Source organism: Ochlerotatus camptorhynchus, unplaced genomic scaffold (assembly GCF_037179485.1).
Source record: "Ochlerotatus camptorhynchus isolate MF236.1 unplaced genomic scaffold, CSIRO-AGI_Acam_v1.1 ptg000108l, whole genome shotgun sequence".
Taxonomy (NCBI): domain Eukaryota; kingdom Metazoa; phylum Arthropoda; class Insecta; order Diptera; family Culicidae; genus Ochlerotatus; species Ochlerotatus camptorhynchus.
In genome coordinates, this window is record NW_027040598.1 from 1,520,494 (window position 1) to 1,540,808 (window position 20,315).

Genomic DNA, 20,315 nt, shown 5'->3' on the forward strand with positions numbered 1-20,315 from the left:
TTTGCATAGAATGGGTTTGCGAGCTATTTGTGTATAAGAACTACAAGGTCAGTTTTTCATGATTCTATTTCTAGTCACGCGTGGAATAACATTGGTATACTTCAGGGAAGTGTATTAGAGCTTCATGTAAATTTCAATTATAGATGCTCGAAAAGTCCTAGTGTGCAACCTACGAAAAATCCGATGGGGGCGACACATCTAAATCTCAAGTTTAGATGCTCAACAAATCTCACACTAGCGAGTCAATCTTCGAAAAATCTTCTTTCATTTGTCGCATCTGCTTGCTTCGCGCATCATCTTTTTGCAGGAAATCATTAGAATCGCCATTAATCTTCTTTCTATCTACTAAGCGTGCGCGCAGCTAGCCACAGCAAAACACAATCTTTTCTGCATCGTAGATAGAGTCGTCCTCCTCGGAAAAATCTTCTTTGATTTCTCGCATCTACTTGCATCGTGCATAATCTTTTTGCAGGAAATCTTCAGAATCGTCATAAACCTTATTTTTATCTACTCAGCGTGCGCGCAGCTGACCACACTAAAACAAACCTGGATCGTAGATAGAGTTGCCCCCTATCGATTATGTATATCAATGATACGGAACGCATTTAACGATTTTGCGATATCATTTTTCCGGTGATACAATACAATGGATTGCTAAAAATAAATGGAAGACCTGGTCATTTTTAACAGTCTTAATACCGATCCTGAGAAATGCGTGTTGACGCTGGGACTATACTGTTTTCGATAAGTGAGCTTATTCACGGCATCGACACGCATTTGGCAGATTTGGTATTATAACTGTTAAATGTCCTAGAGATGAACTAGCCTACACACTAAGATTTTTTTACAGGAGTCAGTATTTTTTTACTGGGTTTTTGAATTGCTGAAAAAGTCGGTAAAAATTCAAATGACCGTTATCCGTAAGGAATCAATGAAATCGACCAATTTTATTTTCTATCGTTAAATGGGGTTAACATAACTAAGTATGTACAAGTTCAGAACAAATTTTCTCATTAATAAATTTTCTACAGATTTTTAAACTTTTACCGAACAGTTCCGCAATTCAAAACTCAGTAAAACCGTACTGACTCGATTAGTGTATAAGGCTAAAAATCTCTTTAAGCCAAAAAAAAAAATGTTAAATGTCCTTATCCTTGATGCTGTAGTAAGGATTATGATTGGATTTTCTTTATAGCTGGGAATGCTAAATAATGTTTGCAAGGAAACAAGGGGCCCAAACCTATTTCGAGTAAAAAATCATTCTTCGACATTTGATTTCTACAGATATTCATAGACTACTTTGGTCATAGCCTACTTGTACCCACGCTTGTTTTGACGTCGAATCAGATTTGTGCTGTTTATCAGGCTGGATATAAAAAAAAACATAATATTTCGTTTACAAAGCTTCCGATGTGATTTTTGAAAAGCTGATAAAATTTCCTTTCAGACATTATGGCTATTACTTAGACCTGTTCATTTTAATTGAAATGTTCGGAATGTAACGGGTCAACCGTGATTACTGTTCGTCATGTTAATTTGAACTTTTGTGCAAATTTTCAACAAAATCGGTGTTGATTTAGAGGTGCTTCTAGTTAATTTTATGTTTTCAAGGTAATTTACGGCTTATAATATTTGTATCTCGAGACTGAAACAACGAAAGCTGCTGTAACAACTTTCATAGCAAAGCTTAATATGTTATCTACCAACTTTGTGGCCAAAGGTTGACTATTCGAAGTGATTTTATTGAATTTTGACTTAGTTTCATGCTCGAAGATATCTTAAAATGTGAAGAATTTTAAAGTATTTGTTCTACGAATTTTCCACCCGTATGATATAAAAATGTGTAGTGTACGGCATAATGTTCCTCATATTGTTCTAGAAGTTTCATTCCAACATAGTTTTCGTGTTTATTTCATAGATTGAGAGATAAAAATCAGAAAAGAGGCCGTTTTAGCTAAAATTCACAAGACAACAGAACCAATAAAAGTCAATTAGATTGACAGAACATAGTTGCATTGCTTTTCAATGACGACCGATGACTGTTTCATTGATATATGATTTTTTCATAAATATGAATCCTCAGTAGACGTGTTTTTTATCAAAGGCAAGTGTCACTCGAACCATAACAGCAATTTATAAAATAACGAATATTTTGAATGGCTCGAGTGACACTTGCCTTTGATAAAAAAACACGTCTACTGAGGATTCATAGTTATGGAAAAATCATATATCAATGAAACAGTCATCGGTCGTCATTGAAAAGCAATGCAACTATGTTCTGTCAATCTAATTGACTTTTATTGGCTCTGTTGTCTTGTGAATTTTAGCTAAACGGCCACTTTTCTGATTTTTATTTCTCAATCTATGAAATATACACGAAAACTATGTTTGAACGAAACTTCTAGAACAATATGAGGAACATTATGCCGTAGACTACACATTTTATATCATATGGGTGGAAAATTCGTAGAACAAATACTTTAAAATTCTTCACTTTTTAAGATATCTTCGAGCATGAAACTAAGTCAAACTTCAATAAAATCACTTCTAATAGTCAACCTTTAGTCACAAAGTTGATACATGACACATTAAACTTTGCTATGAAAGTTGTTACAGCAATTTTCGTTATTTCAGTCTCGAGATACAAATATTGTAAGCCGTAAATTACTTTAAAAACATAAAATTAACTTGAAGCACCTCAAAATCATCACCGATTTTGCTGAAAATTTACACAGAAGTACAAATTAACATGACGAACAGTAATCACGGTTGACCCGTTACATTCCGAACATTTCGTTTAAAATGAACAGGTCTACTATTACTACATGAAAAGTATCTGCATAGCTTTACAAAAAAACAGGAAATTAATAATAAATTAATAGACAGAGCCTAGACCAAATATTTATCTGTGCTTACACACTAATCCAGCATTTAGTAGTTCGGTATTTTATTCAACTGAACTTGAACCATAAAACAAATACTTTAATGAAAATTCAGTTCAAATTAGCGAAATTACTGACATTCAGTAAATATAATCTGATTTTCGGTAGCTACGGTAAACATTCGTAATTACTTAGTAAGTCAGAAAGTTCTAAATGTTCTAATTATTACTGTAACAAAGTAATCATAGATTTTTACTGGACATTCGCCAAATGGTCAACGTAGTAATTGTAAAATTCTAATCCGGAATTTTTGCAATCGTCATTTTAGCTTTAGTGAAAATCTAAAAGCAACTGTTTTTTTTCCAAAGCAGCGGAGTCGAATCGGAGACATTGTTGAGGTATCTGTTTTCCACATCAAAGGCATTCTTTCTATTACACCGATAAAAACACCATTGGCAGTGACTCCTACCAAAAATGCCACCTACTCCGACCCGACTCCGCAGTTCTGGTTGTTTTTCGTGTAAAGATCGGAGTAACCTCGACGGATAAATTGAATAACTTTGCTATAATTACTAACAATTCTTTTTCAAAGTTACGACCCAATCCCAACAATAAACATTGAAACCCCAGCGCTTTACATGTATGGGAAATTATTCGAAGACAACACTGATGGTGTTTATGTTCTCGCAGAATAGCACTATCCATCACTGCATATCATTGACTGTTGATAAATATAATTCAATAAAAGTGTTATATTCTGTTCAATTGATAATAATTGAATTTAAATGAGTATTTATCTTACAATACAAACAAAATCATTTTTTTAACTGGCTTACACGGTATTTACCAAGAAAAAAAAATAACTTCCTTGTTAGTTAAATACCGACAAAATAACGTTCGCATTTACTGGGCTTACTGGGTGATCCGAAATTCCAAAACCCAGTAAAATTTTACTTACTTCGGTAATCTAGACTAAGACAACATATCAAAAAGACTGATAACTCTTAAGCTTTCTTATGCAATTATCAAAAAACAACAACACTATCCATTCCTAAAACGTTAAACCGAATTTGATAGCAAAGATGTCAACGTCAAAAGAGAGGTTTGCGTATTTGCTCAATTTTTTTTATCCAGCGCTACAGTATTTGCCCCCAAACGCTGGTGAAGTTGCCACTCTTGTTGATATGTTGTTTCGATTTAAGAAAAAATTAAAGGAAGTTTCTATTGCGGATCTTCTGTCAAGTTTCCTGTCCTATTTTGAGTGAAATTTTTGATTTGTATTAGCAATATGTAGGGTAAATGACGGCTTCGGCACCAATTGACTGTTTTCGGCAAACAAAATTTAATCGTTAATTTCTCTGTAATTTCTCATCAGAACACTTCGCTGAATGTATGCAAACGATTCCTTAGTCTTTCAGCTTCAATCTGAATAAATTTTTACGACTTATGCTAGATTTTTCCTAAAATGCTACAAAATGCGAAATGATTTCAATTTGCCGATAATAGAACAACTGGTTAACACGGAAAGGTTACCGAATAAAAAGAGGCTGCCGACACCTGAGAAGTTTGCAGCGTTGTAAATAAAAACAATTCCAAACAGTTTGGAACAATTCTGTCGATTTGAATGGATTCTCTATCCAGCAGCAAATAAATATAAACAAGCAAACACGTCATTTGTGTGCGTGACAGTGAGAAAATGCTAATAGAAACACGGACGCTGCTTAGACTGATGAGAATACTTAAATTCCCCTATGAGAAAATTACATCATCAATTATATTGAGATAAAATCGAAACTTCATTGAACAACAGACAGCTTTAGTCCGGGAGTTAGAAGGTGATAGCTCTATTGCAGATCCAGCAACCCTTTTCAGAATGTCTGGAGAGTCACGCCCATTCCGAGATTACTTTCAATTACAATAAGCCCCGCATGTATGCATCACCGTTTTCAAATAGATATTGGTTATATATACACACTTCCAGGTTCGAAAATATTTTTTTCAAACCTGGCATGTATTTAGCTTAATTTTGGTATTTATTTTTTTAAAGTAACTGGAAAGCTCTCACCATATTCTGCTCTTCCGCCCTCGTTAATTGCTTCCAGTGATGGTATAATCATTAGCTAATTTATATTTTTCTGCGTTCATACGCTCTCAATATCACGCGTGATATTGGAGCAAAATATCATGCTTGATATTGATTTTAGAAGCTCCTTTGATATTATGAGACTATTCACAACGTGTAAATTTGAATCGACGCTAAAATTAATCCGTTGCACTTCGTTTTCTTAGAAAAGGAAGGTATAATAATGCTGTCTCTTTTTTGCTCCTCACCGATGGCAGGCACGAAGCGACTGCTGCCCAGTGCTGTAAATTCTCAAAATCATTTGAACATTTTTGATGAAAATGAGAAAAGTAGCTATTCGCTATCAAAGGGGACCTCCTCCGAATGGGTGATATCAGTTGCTTAGTCATTTGACGAAGGCATGGATCATTCTCATTTGAGAAACGCTATATATCATTCGATTGAGTGTAACCTACAAACAAACGGAACTCTGGTCGACATTCCGGCGAAAAAGCTAAGCCAACCCGACACCAACCTGACTTCTATCAAACCCCAACCCGATGTTGACCCGACATTGACCCGACATAAACCCAAAATTGACCCGACATTAACACGACATTGGGTCGACATCGACCTTAAATTAGCCTTACATTGATCCGACATTGAGTCGACTTGTCTGTTCGGGACCATTTTGCTGGATTTCTTCCATACTCCACTGTCGTATATCAAATGATACTGAGTGACTCAATTGACAGTGACAATGAGCTTCGAATGAGAAAGGGGCTCTTCAAATTATGGTCATGTGAGAATTCGTTTACACAGAATTGATTGAATGGTTGTAGTGGTTCATCTTCAATCGAATGATATGAAAATTTACAGCACTGCTGCTGCCAGCCGTTATGAATGTTTCGGTTGCGTTCGGATGTACAGCAAAAATCATGAAACTCAATCTCACCACAGTTTGGTGAGATTTGCAGCTGGTGAGTTTTGTTAGCTTGATATTCCGGGCTGCGATATCACAGCTTGCAATATCAAGCACAGTTGTTTGCTTGTTGATTTTTGTCTACGAAAATTAAGCGTGATCTTGGGCATTAATGAGATTTGATTTTTTGATATTTTCCCAACACTGATTGCTTCTTTTGGAAATTTTTTTTTCTAACGCTTCGTATTTCATTCCATGCTTCACCGGCAATTTTCTTCCTTAGATCGTCCTTGGTTGGTTCTAATATGATTTCACCTTTTTGGGTCGGTTTCATGTCCACCATCTGTCATTGAATTTCCATGGTGATCTGGGACGAGGTTCACGTCCAAAGTCGCTGGTCCGCCGAGCACTCCGTGTGCGAAAAGAGAATGAAAGAAATACGAAAAGGATCAGTTTCATCAGATTCCCCAACTAACCATACTCAAGCAAAGTAAGAATATACAAGCTATATTGCGACTATATGGTTACTTGGGTACTCATAGAGCCGTCAGAATGGTTCATCGGTTGCGAGGTGAAGTATTTCTGCAAGTGATGCGTTATATTTGTCAATGTTTTGATTTTATCCTAACGTTACCTCAATGTTATATCACAGACAACCAGACAGAACACATTGAACATTTATCATTGTAAACCCTACCACCATCTGTTGTATATACTTTGATGGGCAATACACTCAACAGATGGTTGTAGTGTGTAAACGTCAAACGCTAGGGAATTGATTACGTGCACCACAAGTGGTGGTACTACCAACTAAGAAACATTTAAATTGATCGTTAAAAACGATTTTGATGAACGTTTTAAGAGTGTTATGTCTGCTTGACTGTGATCATACCTTCACTATCGCAATTTCGGGTAATCTGTGAAAGTACTTGTATTTTCCTCAGGCACTTTTGATCTAACTGCAATTACTCTCATGCTCGAAATGTGCCACGACCAAATTGACACAACGACGCCCTACACGCTCTCTGACCGAAGCGCAGGGCTAAATTCAGGTCCTGATCATTCTCCCAAAATTTAAGGTGGTTGCGAACTCATACTGCACTGGTCTCTTAAAGTTTGTATGGAAATTACTATGGAAAAGTGAACTTTTTGTTCGCCTCATCCTAGCCTTTCACCATATTAGTTTTACGGGTAGGCTTGCTATCTGTACTTATAGAAATTTTTCTCAGCTACAACTTTGATGAAGATGAATATGAATTCTCTTCAGAACCACCTAAAAATCCCACTCAGAACTTCCCTTAAATTTCGGTTTACTATTGCCTTGGAGTTCTATTCGAAAAACTCCCTTGTTGCTAATCCTGAAATACCTTGGTCATCTCAAGAATTCCTTCAAAATGCTCTTTACTTCTTCAAAGTGACAAAATCCATTCTAGTCCAAGGGCCTTTTAAACACCCAAATGACAAGAATCTGTTTTTTTTTCTGCGGAGATAGAACGAGGTAATTTTCCCCCCGATTTGTCATCGAAATTAGAGGGCTTTTACCGGTGATAAATAAATTTTCGGTAAAGCAGTCTTGAAGGACGTTGAACCAGCAGAAGTAAAGTTCAGTTTGCAGAAGCTGAACCTGGATCGTTCGTTCCATAGAAGGTCTGACCGTATGAATACAACATACTGCAAATTTGTAGGTCATGTTTCTAGTAACACTCACTCATTTCTGTAGATGGCAACCGGTTCTATTTTGCTCGCATCCGCAAAACTTTATTATCTAGCACGGCACAACTATAGTCGCTATATTCATAGTCTGGCGGATACAATCTCGGGAACCAATTGAGTTGTTAAATAGCGGAATCAATCCACTATGGGGCATTTTCATACAACCAGGCGGTCAAAAATATTTCTATTATTTTTTCACAATTTCTGCTATTATTCTTGCTTTGTTTCATCAATATAAGGTGTGCGTTATCACTTTTCAACATTTTCACGACCAACTTTTGAAAAGGGCCTAACTTTTGATTAATTAAAATTTAATTTTTACGATTTTATAACGGTTACAGTTTTAAGCTTGTTTTCAGAGAATAAAATCTATTGAACAAAGACAACCTACCGTGGATTTATTGGGGAGAACACCGTAAAAAATAAAAAAAAACCTTTTTTTTTGGAAATATGTTTATTTTTTTCAACAAATCTTCAGTAAAAAAATACAAAAAGCCATGATACAATAATCAAAATCAAATATGTTTCAACGAATTTTTTTTATTCTTCTGTTACAATATCATCATGAACGAATTCTTCTTCAATTTCATCGACTACTTTCATAAGTTCCTCCAAGGCATTGAAGTTATTAGTATCGACTACTGAATCACTTACAGAATTTTCAAATATCATGAAACTTTTCACGATGTCGGGATAATCCAGGGATACTTTTTTCTGTCGTCTTTTTGCCATCCAAATGGAACTGATCAGTGGGTCCGATTCATTAATGACACGAATAAAGACATCATGTAAATTTTCTACTCTTGATGGTTTTCTTGCATGATGGGTTCGATATTTTTTCAATTGTTTATGTTGACTTTCTGCTGCCTCTTCCGCTAATGAACCAAGTGGTGCTGGTGAATGTATGATTATTTCTCCGGCATGAGCGAGAACTTTATGCACGGTTGCAGGAATTTTGTACCAATCATACAATTTAAGATAGAGCCTATATGTTTCCTTGCAATATGCATCAAATTTTTCCGGGTTTATTGGCTCTTGGCAGTTAATAGCAATTAATATATTCCGGAATCTGAAAATTAACTCTTCATCAATGTTCAGCACGGAGCTTAAAAGCTTGGGATTTTCAAATGCTCTTCGACAAACGTTTCCTGTAGTACTGGTACCTGCTCCACCCGATCGTGGTTGATCTACTCTCACTCCAAATTTTTCGTAAAACTGTGTCGTCACATGTTTTTTCTTTGTTCATATAAAGGGTGTCCACGATGAAATTGCCACACTATGAAATTGCTCTAACTTTTTAACCGTTGGGTAGAATTTAATGAAAATTTGGGTGGATTTAGTTCATAGTGCATTATTTACATCCTGCAAGTTTTAAAGTCCTGTGATCAAAACTCGCGGAAATGGAGTCGAAAGAACAGCTCGTGCGTGATAAAATCTTGCGCATTCATCACGAGAACAAGGATCTCTCGCATCGTTCCATCGCTAAAACGTTGGGAATCGCGAATTCCACGGTGCCGCGAGTGATTAAGCGGTTCGAGGAACGGTTGACCACCGATCGGAAGCCCAGAAGTGAAGGAAAAAGTATTCCGTACAACACCAAAAATCACAACCGCGTAGTTGGGGCCTTCAACCGAAATCCGAACGCCTCCGTTAGGGATGTGGCTAAGAAGCTGCACCTAAGCCGAAGTTTTGTCCAGAAGGCCAAAACTAAGGCTGGGCTTCGAACGTTCAAGCCACAAAAGGCCCCTAATCGCGACGAGAAGCAGAACAAGTCCGCCAAAACCCGTGCCAGGAAGTTGTACCTCAACATGCTGACGAAAGTTGAATGCTGCATCATGGACGACGAAACATATGTGAAGGCTGACTTCAAACAGATCCCCGGCAACCTGTTTTTCACGGCCAAGGATAAGTTCAGCGTTCCGGAGCATGTCCGCACTCAGAAGATGTCCAAATTTGCGAAGAAATTCCTGGTTTGGCAAGCCATCTGCACGTGCGGGAAGCGGAGTGCACCTTTCGTGACCCAGGACACGATGAACGGACAGGTGTACATAAAAGAGTGCCTCCAGAAGCGGCTGCTTCCTCTCCTGAAGGCCCACAACGTCCCAACAATCTTCTGGCCGGATTTGGCCTCATGCCACTACTCCAAGGACGTGCTGAAGTGGTATGCGGACAATAAGGTCAATTTCGTGCCGAAAATGTTCAACCCTCCCAACACTCCGGAGCTCCGCCCCATCGAGAAGTACTGGGCGATTATGAAGCAGCACCTTCTTAAACGACCTAAGGTAGTGAAGACAGTCGAGGAACTGAAGAAAGTATGGGTTTACATGCAAAAAACGGTTGATTCACAGGTTGTGCAGAATCTTATGGCCGGGGTTAAGGCCAAGGTGCGGGCATTTGCGTATGGACTGTAAATAAAATACGAGTAAAATGGTAAAATGAAGTTTAATAGTTATTTCTCAATCCCTGAAAATTTGATGGCAATCGGATGAAAACTCGAATTTTGCGAATCAATTTTGTGTGTGGCAATTTCATCGTGGACACCCTTTAGTTCTTTGAACGGTTTCGTTACCTTCCATTTTTTGATATCCATTCTGTATGCAATATGCAAAAGGCATTCGAAAAATCTTATCCAAGCATGAAGTGGAGATATGCCGTAATGCAAGGCTTCTTCGTTTGATATAAATCCTTCCTCGAATTTCTCTGCATCATTCATTACATTTGGTGTTGCCCCACATATTGGACAATTCTGCATCGACGAATTTCCAGTGATATAAGTTAAGACTTTTCCGTCTATCATACTGAGGACAAAATCAAAATCAACAAGTATAAACTTGTCGTTTGAGAGTTCAATTTTCACTGGCGTTAGTTCACTCATTTCTTTTTCTACATCCTGTTTTGTAGCCAGAATAACTTCTTTACTCTCTTTAATGAATGGCCTACAAAATCGAATACTTTGAGGCATGGGATTAAACCACATAATTTCCTTTCGATCATTGTACATGAACAACTGAATTGGTGTTAAAGTGGACGAAAACACATCTGAATCGTCCTGACATCCTTCTGGTAGCACTTGATGATATTGCGAATATCCAGTTGATCCGTCCATACCCCAGCTACATAGAAGAACCAGTTCCGTAGAAACTAGATCGTCGCTATCCATATACTCGTTGAGCTCTGCATCAATTATTTGGACGATTCGTTTCACTGTATTTTCCATCAGCGCCTGGAGTTTCACTCTTATTTTCAATGCACTTTCTTCGATGAATTCACTAGGAGGGGCGCATATTTTTTTCACTGCTCCGATCACATAGTTAGGTGGAAATCTTGAAGGTGTATTATGTATTACTTCGTATTGAAATCTACTCAATCCAGCCTCGATAAGTACACTAAAAGCCTCTTCTGGTGACATCATTCCTCGTTGATCAGTTAGTTGAGCCAGCATGGTTTTAGAGCTTTTTTGGTTTTTTTTTTAAATATGCCCAATAACTTTAACTAAATTAAAATCCTTTCGATTATAAGCGGTCCGTCTTGCAAATAACAAAGCTTTCTCGATGGTATCGAATTTTGGATCAACTGCTTCTTTATCGATGACGCGACGTTTTCCTCTTTCACTCAAATCCAAGAAAGGTTTTGAAGGTCGTCCACGTTTTGTTCCCGAGGCCGAGGTTGAGGCAACACATTGCTCCTGTTCGATGAATTCCTCGATGCCAAATTTTCCATCAAGCCAATTCCGAAAATACGACTCAAATCGCTCTTTCGTGCGATTAGCTTCATGCCATTTGTTGATGTATTTAGTAACGATTTTATGGATCTTTGCATCGAGACGTTTACGTTTTTCCACCGAGATGTTATAATTTTCACAAATGAATTCAATGGCTTAATTTTGCGTCTAATAGATTAATAATGGTTCTATTATCCATGCTCACACTTGGTCTCAACCTTAAATTTGAATTACACTGTAGTAGTTTAAATAAAAGCTACACAAAATACACTATGGCTTCAAATTGACACTACAGTAGGTTAAGTACAGACTTAGGTATAAATTAAACTCATCCGCGCATATGCGTAGGTACATACTTACGCATATGCTTCTATAATCGTCATAACCCAGGTACTTACTTTAGAATAAAGCATAAACGACTGTAGTTTTACGTTCATCCAACAGTGAACTTTATGATAATGATGACTTCTTTTTATACAAAAGCTTAAGCCCTTTTTAAAAGTTGGTCATGAAATATTAGAAAATGTTCTTTAACAATATATTTCGACTATACCAACCGACTATAACTCCCAAAGTTGCAAAATAATTGTTGAAAAAGTTTGTTTCCAAGCCGGCTCTTGTACAATTTGAAATCTCCCATAATAACCGAAAATTTTCAAATCGCTTATATTTCCAATGGGGCAGGTTGGGGCAGGCAAACTCTTCAGTACTTGTTAGAGTACACTCAAAACTTCATCCAGAGCTGAGAATTAGCCTGGGAATGTGCGAGACTCGAAAGTTTGTGATCAATAAAGTTAAATTTTCATTAGATTTCAATTATTTTTTTTTTTCTATTTTTATTTTTAAATTTTTTTATCTCCATCAAATTTCCAAATGGATTTTATTTTCGGAAAGCTTATTAAATTACCTTTCCAACGATGTATAATGATGTGGTAGTTATATGATAAATAGTGGATGAAATTTTATTTGAGTGGTAGTGTATTTTTGCGGCAAAATTTGTACTTTTCTTACTCTTTTTTGACTTCGACATCCGATATCTCAGAAACTAAAACTGCTAGAAGTTTGAAACTTTCAGATTCTCTTAGTTGAAATGTTTACTATCGACCAAAAATAACGAAATAAGGATTAGTGAAAGTCGATTTTTTGATTTTTGACCGCCTGATATCTGATAGTGCAATCGAGCAAATCACGGCCAACAACAGAAAAGAGCACATCAAAGAATAATCAACGTTTTGTTTATAAAAGATGATAGTACCTTTTCATTTGTTGGTCTAAAATATTGAATTGGTTCCGCTTTTTGATAGATCGAAATTCTATCCGCCAGACTATGAATATAGCGACTATAGGCACAACTGGGGTATAGATTTGGATCCAGTCGCTAAGGCTGTGAACCATTTGCCGAGTTAAATTTAACTCGTGGTTAAAAGTGACATTTCGAAAGTTATTTTCTATGTTCGAAAATCCCCGTGCTGTTGATCGACCGGTTTTCGAGCCACAGTTGTCAAAATTTAACTTCTTGTCTGTCAGAAGTAACCACGCTCGGATAGCAGGGTTAATCGATAACTTTCCATCTGTCAAATTTTAACCAAAAGTTAAAATAATCCACCAAATGGTTCAGTCCCTAAGTGGATGATTTTAAAGTTTAAGAATGGTTAATGAAGATTCAGCAAATAAGAATAAATAGAAGTCAAATGTCCTGTCTTGTATTAGCTTATTATATGTTATCGCAATCGAACATTTTGTTCCGGAGATATGACCAAAAAAGTGGAATTTATTCCTACCTTGTAAGCCACTACTTAGGAGGATTAATTAAAAATTCCAATAAATTTGAAATGTTTACGAATTCTTTTGTTAAATTAATTTTCAGTTGAGAATGATAAGATAGTAAGATAATAAAATTGCATCTTGAATTATGTAATCGAGCTGCTAGTCGTACGACTTCGTTCATTGCAGTCACTCTGTGGAATAACGAAGTCAACCAAAACAATCCATGTTATCTATCTGACCGAACGCGTGTCAATCAACTTGAAATCGCGAACTCACTCACTACGCAACGCATACACATCCAACCAAAACCACGCTCTCAAATTCCGGCAGACTTAAATGCCGGCTTGATCATCGTATACACTAACCCACACGAAACTAAAACCATGCTTCCCTTTACCCCCACGACTATTCAACAACGACACAAATAAATACAAATAATTTGGCTCAAAGGCTGTCCAAGCGCAAAGTTATTATGGAGATGTTGGGGACGGGCACTTCAGCTTCAGCTCGAGTCGAGTAAACGAACAACGGGAAAATAAGGAGAGAGACCATCCGTGCTTGGGAACCAGTCTCTCGGCAGCTCTCGCAGGCGGTGGATCAAGTTCGAAAGGAAGCTCCTAAGTTTGTGCCATTTGAAAAAAAGAAAAACAAAATTTGAACTCTTGGCAACAGTCTGTGGCCAGAGCTTAAGTACCTTTATGTTCTCCGCGTAAACATCAGTACTGCTAAAAAAGCAATACGAAATAAAAATCTTATCAGAAAATAGAACCCGGTGTCGGGTGGAGTGAGTTAAGTGCATTCGGTACAATTTTAATCGATTCGGAAGATGGCCCCAACGGCTACTGGTGGCGATATCCTGGGGCTATTCAACGACCAGCAACCCCTGGTTTTCTTCGTCAATGGAAAGAAGGTAAGGATTTCGCAGACAACTTTCGAAAAACTTGCAAAACGGGCATGTGGTTGGTATTGGATGGATCGCATGGACCAGTAATAGACGACATTTATCCATAGCATAATATTTCTTACCCTTTATGAGCCAACCGGAACCAATTTAAATCTCTCGCTGAATAGGTGTAGATTCGCGGGGAGGCTACTTTTGCTGCTTGACTGGAGAGAAAGAGAGTAAATGAGTTATCAGTTGATATGACATGACATGTGTTTTTCAGCCCTGCTTGTCGTCACGGATTCGCCTTTCGCTGTTATGATCTGCTGCACGGTATTTGTAGTAGAGTGGCTTTGCTTATCTCCATGCGAGCAAAACTCGTCGACACATGAATATGGTGATTGAAACTCATTAACAATCAGAGATAGTAGCTGAGAAGGGCGCTTGTTTGTCTTTGAACCGATTACTCAAATTGAAAGAAAGAGCAAGAGGCACTGAGCAAAAAATATATAAATACATAATAGGCGTTCAGTTGTTATGGTCGGGATTGAATCAAAATAAGATAATAAATAGAACAAAAAGCTAAGTGCGCCTCTATTTTAAGATTTAAATCTTAGAATATTATTGCCAATTTAGGGAAAAATTAGCATTTGGCGTCAGATTATTAAAGCAGCTTTAATAGTAGTTTCTCTGAATTGACCAAACAGTCAACTTTCCATTTCTCGATATTGAGAGATCGACATTCTGAAAACTAGCCTACTAGTATGATTCTAGAGGCACTTCGGGTTCAAAATGTTTATTTGTTTATTCCGTATCAAAAGTAAAACTTGATCGCTTTCTTCAAACATAGAAAACACTAGGGACCGAGATATATAGAACTGGATATATGGAAACTATCAGCAGTCAATAAAAGTCGGCTTTGCTGATATAAATATTAGCTCTAGGCATGGACATTGAAGTTAAAGGAATACGGTGCGGATGGGGCGGACAGGAAATAACCAGGACAACACTTAACAATGAACAAGTTTTATTAACGATAAAGTTATCTTGGTATGACTGCTCTCTTCAGTGTCTTGATATGGAATGACGCTAGAAAATTGATTGGAGTGTTCAAGACAGTAATCCAACGCCTACTTTGTTAACACCCCCTCTCGTTTGGATACTCCTAGCTTCGTCCTTAATTCCTCGAATCGGCCAGCGTCCAAGGACTTGGTAAAGAAGTCAGCTAATTGGTTCTCACTTGCAATTGGTTCTATCAGCAGCTTCCCAGCGGTGACAAGATCCCGAAGAAAATGATGTTTGATATCAATATGCTTCACTCTCTTGCTCTCCACGTTCTTAGCCATGCCGATGCACCCACGATTGTCTTCATATATGGCAACTGGCTCGATCTGCTTTTCACCCAAATCGCCTAGGACACCAATCAACCATATTGCTTCCGATGCTGCAGCGCTTAACGCCACATACTCTGCTTCACTTGATGAAGTGGCGACCGTCGTTTGTTTTTACTAGACATAATATAATACAGGCAACAGTCGATCCAAACACCTGGAAGACAAATCCGCTCACTGACTTCCTGTCCTCGGTATCGGTAGCCCAGTCTGCATCCGCGAACCCAACTAGTGGTTTTGCTTGAACATCCCGGGTTAAAGTCAAGCAATGATCCATCGTCCCTCTCAGGTAACGCACTACTCGCTTGAGCGCGGTCCAGTGCTGTTGTTCGGGTTGAGCTTGGAATCTCCCCAGGTACCCGACAGGATAGCAAATGTCCGATCTCGTTGATACCATCACGTACATTAAACTTCCCAGTAGCTCACGATACGGTACTCCATTAGCTTCGGAAACTTGACGATAAAGCTGCAACCCTTTCTCCATCGGGGTACTTGTAGGATTGCATTCCAACATACCAAACTTCTGGAAGATCTTTTCTAGGCTTGCTTCTTGAGACAGCATCATCTTTCCGTCTTGTCGATTGTAGCGTATCTTCATGCCAAGGAAATGGCTAAGCTCTCCACAGTCGGTCATGGCGAACATCCGGGATAATTCGTTCTTCAATTTCAAAATTGTTGACAGCTTCGCTCCCGCTATGAGAAGGTCATAAACATATAGTACGACGAAAATGGCATCTTCCCCCCTCTCGTCGGTACGGGTGTACAGGCAATAATCGTGCTTGGAACGAATAAAACCTAACTTCAGCAGCGCTTGATTGAACTTCTCGTTCCAGCAGCGAGGGGACTGCTTCAAGCCATACAGACTCTTTTTCAATTTGCACACCGTGCCAGCTCTCGCCTTGACGCCGTTCGGAACCGCCATGAATATTTTCTCTTGCAGCTCACCGTGAAGAAACGCCGTCTTCACATCCATTTGGTGGAAATGGAACCCTTTTTGAACACCGACAGCCAGCACAATACGGATTGTCGTCAGCTTCGCCACAGGTGCGTAGGTTTCGTTGTATTCCAAACCGGCTTTCTGCAAGAAACCTTTGACGACCAACCTTGCTTTATAGCGCACAGGGTTTCCTTCTTCATCCTCTTTCGTGCGGAAGATCCACTTTGACTGCAGCGGTTTGACGCCGGTTGGGCATGGCACCAATTCCCATACCTTGTTGGCCTCCAGGGATTTCAGTTCTTCATCGATTGCATCCAGCCACAGTTTTTGGTCATTCCGCGCGTTGATTTCATCGTACGAATCCGGGAAATCTGGGAATGTTGAAATTTTTCCAGCAGACGTTGCTCTGAACCCAGTTAGAAAGTCAAGAAACTTACCTGGGAGCCTGCGCTCCCGTTCACCACGCCTAGTGTTTGACTCTGAACAGTCTTCACCTCTTGATTGTGAAGGGAGCGCCCCAGGTTTTTCAAGTTGCTCCTCAGGTTGTTCGTCTAGTTCAACCTCATCCTCGTCATCACTTAGCACAGGCATCGCGTCTTCGAACTCAACTTGCTGGTCATCTGGCTGCTCTTCCAATTCAGCTTGCTGGTCATCTTCGACGGCCGGATACAGCATTGGAATCACCAACGGTACCCTCGAATCTTGACTGTCTTCAAAAGCGTACGGTAATGAATTCTCGTCAAATTTGATGTCACGGGCTACGAGGATTTTTCTTGACGTTCTATCCCAAAGGCGGTATCCGTTGGGAGCATAGCCCACCATCACCGCCTCGCGACTCTTGTTGTCCAGCTTTTTCCGGAGTTGACCTGGCACCCATGCAAATGCTTTGCATCCGAAAATCCTCAATTTCGATAGATCAGGTTTCACACCGGTCCAATACTCAGCAGGCGTACGGTTGTCCGATAGAGCAGCAGTAGGGCAACGATTTAATATATACGTACCGGTAAGCACTGCTTCCGACCACATGTACTTGGGCATATTCGAGTCGATCAGCATTGTCCTTACCTTTTCAATTAGCGTTCGATTGAACCTCTCGGCAACTCCGTTCTGTTGCGGAGAATATGCTACGGTTGGCTGGATTTGAATCCCCTTTCGCTTGTAGAATGCTTCTTGTTCCTTAGAGCCGTACTCACGCCCTTGATCCACGGTTAGCTTGCTGATTCGTTTTTCGAACTGGGCGGTCACCATCGCTTCGTATTCATGAAAACGACCAAAAACCTCGGACTTCTTCTTCATCACATAGATACACGCAAAGTGACTATAATCGTCGATGAATGAAACAAAATACTTCGATCCATCCCAGGCCGGAGGATTGATTGGTCCACACACGTCCGAGTGAATCCGCTCTAGTAGACGACTAGCTCTTTCACGAGTTCCGTCGAAGGGTTCTCTGCATTGCTTACCGAGCACGCAAGTGTCACAGAACCCGATAGCATTGACCTTCGGACCAAATCCTTCCGCCACACTATACCGGGCCAACGTGTTCATCGTGGTCTGACTGGCGTGACCCAAACGACGATGCCAGAGTTTTCCAGCGACCGATGCGCATAGATTTGCGGTAGCTCCTGACACGTCCAAGTTTAAATCCAATTCGTACAAATTACTTCGTAGATGCGCTACTCCAATTACTGAGTCATTCTTTTTCATCATCGCTTGATGCTTTCCCGGCTTGTGAATAGTACGTCGATTCCCGCTTGGGACATCTTCTTCACGGATAGCAGGTTTCCTCTTAGCTCGGGCACGAAAATCACATTTTTCATTTCAAACTTCACACCTTCTCTTGATAGTCCAGTAACTTCACCTTCGTAGTTTCCGATAATTGAAACACCATCTTTGGCTACATCGATCACGAACGGTATTTGAGTTTCCTCACCGACTGCATGCATTCCAAAGTGTTCACCAGATGGTCGCTGCATCCAGAATCCACAACGAAAACTGACCTCTTATGTTCCGTCTTCGTCGGCATCTTGTTCACCATGAATGAAACTGATTTGCTGTTAACGGCCGCATTCACCTTACCTTCTGGCTTCTTAACATAGCAATCTTTTTGCATATGTCCCACCTTTCCGCAACGATGGCATTTTCCGGTAAACTTTTTGGTCTTCTTATTTCGTCCTCCGACAAACGCTGCACTCCTATCTTCACAAGAATCTTCCATCCGATCAGACCGCTTGGATTCCTCCGCAAACAATCGTTGCTTCACGGTTTCCAACGTCAGGTCCTTTTCGTTTATATTCTCTAAAGCTGTTACCATGGAGTCGTAGCTGTCGGGAAGGGTCAAAAATAACTGTGATACCGTATCGTTCTCCTCCAATTTCGCACCAGCGGTCTTGAGCTGCCGTACGATGTCGTCGATGCTGGAAATGATGCCGCATTGAAGTACCCTCCTTCACCCGAAGTCTTGCCAGTTGCTTCCGTAACAGAGTCTGACTTGCCACAGACTTCTTCGCGAAGGTGTCTTCGAGTGCCTTCCACATATCGCGAGCCGTCTCCTTGTCCCGTAATATGCCAAGACATTCATCGGAAAGGAATCCGACCAGTAGTGACTTCGCTTTCCGATCTGTCTGCATAAACTTCGCTCTTCCAGCATCCGTTGCACCAGGAACTTGCCCCGTAAGCGCTTCTGAAACTTCCGCCGCAGCCAGGTAGAGTTGAACGCGAAAACGCCAGTTCTCAAAGTTCGATCCGTTTAGCTGCGGAATTCCAGAGCCTTCCTTCGTAGACGAGCCCATAACCTAAAGGAATACGGTGCGGATGGGGCGGACAGGAAATAACCAGGACAACACTTAACAATGAACAAGTTTTATTAACGATAATGTTATCTTGGTATGACTGCTCTCTTCAGTGTCTTGATGGAATGACGCTAGAAAATTGATTGGAGTGTTCAAGACAGTAATCCAACGCCTACTTTGTTAACAGAAGTTTTGTTTATAAGCTCGGAACGATTGGTTATCATCATAAAGATCAGAGTTGGTTGGAAATGCTATCTAACATGAAGCTTTAGTGTGATAATTTCTCTCTGAGATGACTAAGTTGGTCATGACGAGAGGAGGAATACAATAGTTGGGTAAAGAAGAATTGCTTTATAATTATAACACACCATCAACTGGAAATACTTTTGGCAACGTGGGGCTTCAGGTAGTGATGAAACATAGCTAGAACTATTCCACAGCCGCAGAAAGTATATGAGCAATTCAAACGCGCACTTTTTTGCCTGTAGATTTGAAGACATATTTCAAACCTCCTCGTACATCGTACCAGAGTCGATGTTATAATAAGAGTCCCGCCAAGAGAAAATGTTGCGAACAAGCACCACTGTTTGTGATATATTTTTCGTCAGAGTAAACGGCAACCAGATTTTTTGCGTTAGCATCGGATGACTTTCATTCAGAAGTGAAAAATTTCATGTCGATAACGGAGCTTCTGGGAGACAAAAGCAATGAAAAAACCTGAAAAAGGTTCAAACAAGTGCTTGGTATAACTTTTAAATACCACAGTGTAATAAATAAAGCGAAGCAATGTTTTTCATCTAAAATTACTAAAACAATGATGTTTATTTACTTTGCTTGTTTGGTACCCCGCTTGACAGTTCAATTGGTACTTCTGGCTTCACTCTTGGCAGGACTCTTATTATAACATCATTATAATCATTATAATTATTATAACCATTATAATCCATTATATAATCATTATAACATCGACTCTGCATCGTCCGAGTTAGGAAAAAAAGTGTGCGTTTGACTGGTACTTTCGCATTAATGGCCCTTCGCTCATTTTCAACTTCTATTCAATTTTCATTCAGCCGTACCAACAATCAATACGAAACTAACGATTTTAAATTGGCTCACTACTTGACTAGCCTATTGGTCCCAAGCAAATCGATTAACGTATCCCATTCTAGTCCAAATTCTAGTACTACGCAATGTTTGTTTTGATTCGCTATGAAAGTTTGACAGATAAAATGAGGGGTTATTGGA

General features: G+C 39.3%; 1 protein-coding gene across 2 annotated transcripts in view; it reads left to right on the forward strand.

The window, feature by feature from the left end:
• LOC135699418 (xanthine dehydrogenase-like) overlaps window positions 1–20,315 on the forward strand; it is a 394,729-nt gene that overhangs the window by 369,781 nt on the left and 4,633 nt on the right. Inside the window, exon 2 of one of the 2 annotated variants that reach the window (XM_065219681.1) lies at window positions 13,857–13,977. In XM_065219681.1, coding sequence (XP_065075753.1) covers window positions 13,894–13,977 — 84 coding nt within the window. In that variant the 5' untranslated portion in view covers window positions 13,857–13,893. Of the gene's footprint in view, window positions 1–13,713; window positions 13,978–20,315 lie in introns of those variants that run through there. The other variant, XM_065219680.1, reaches the window with a different exon arrangement.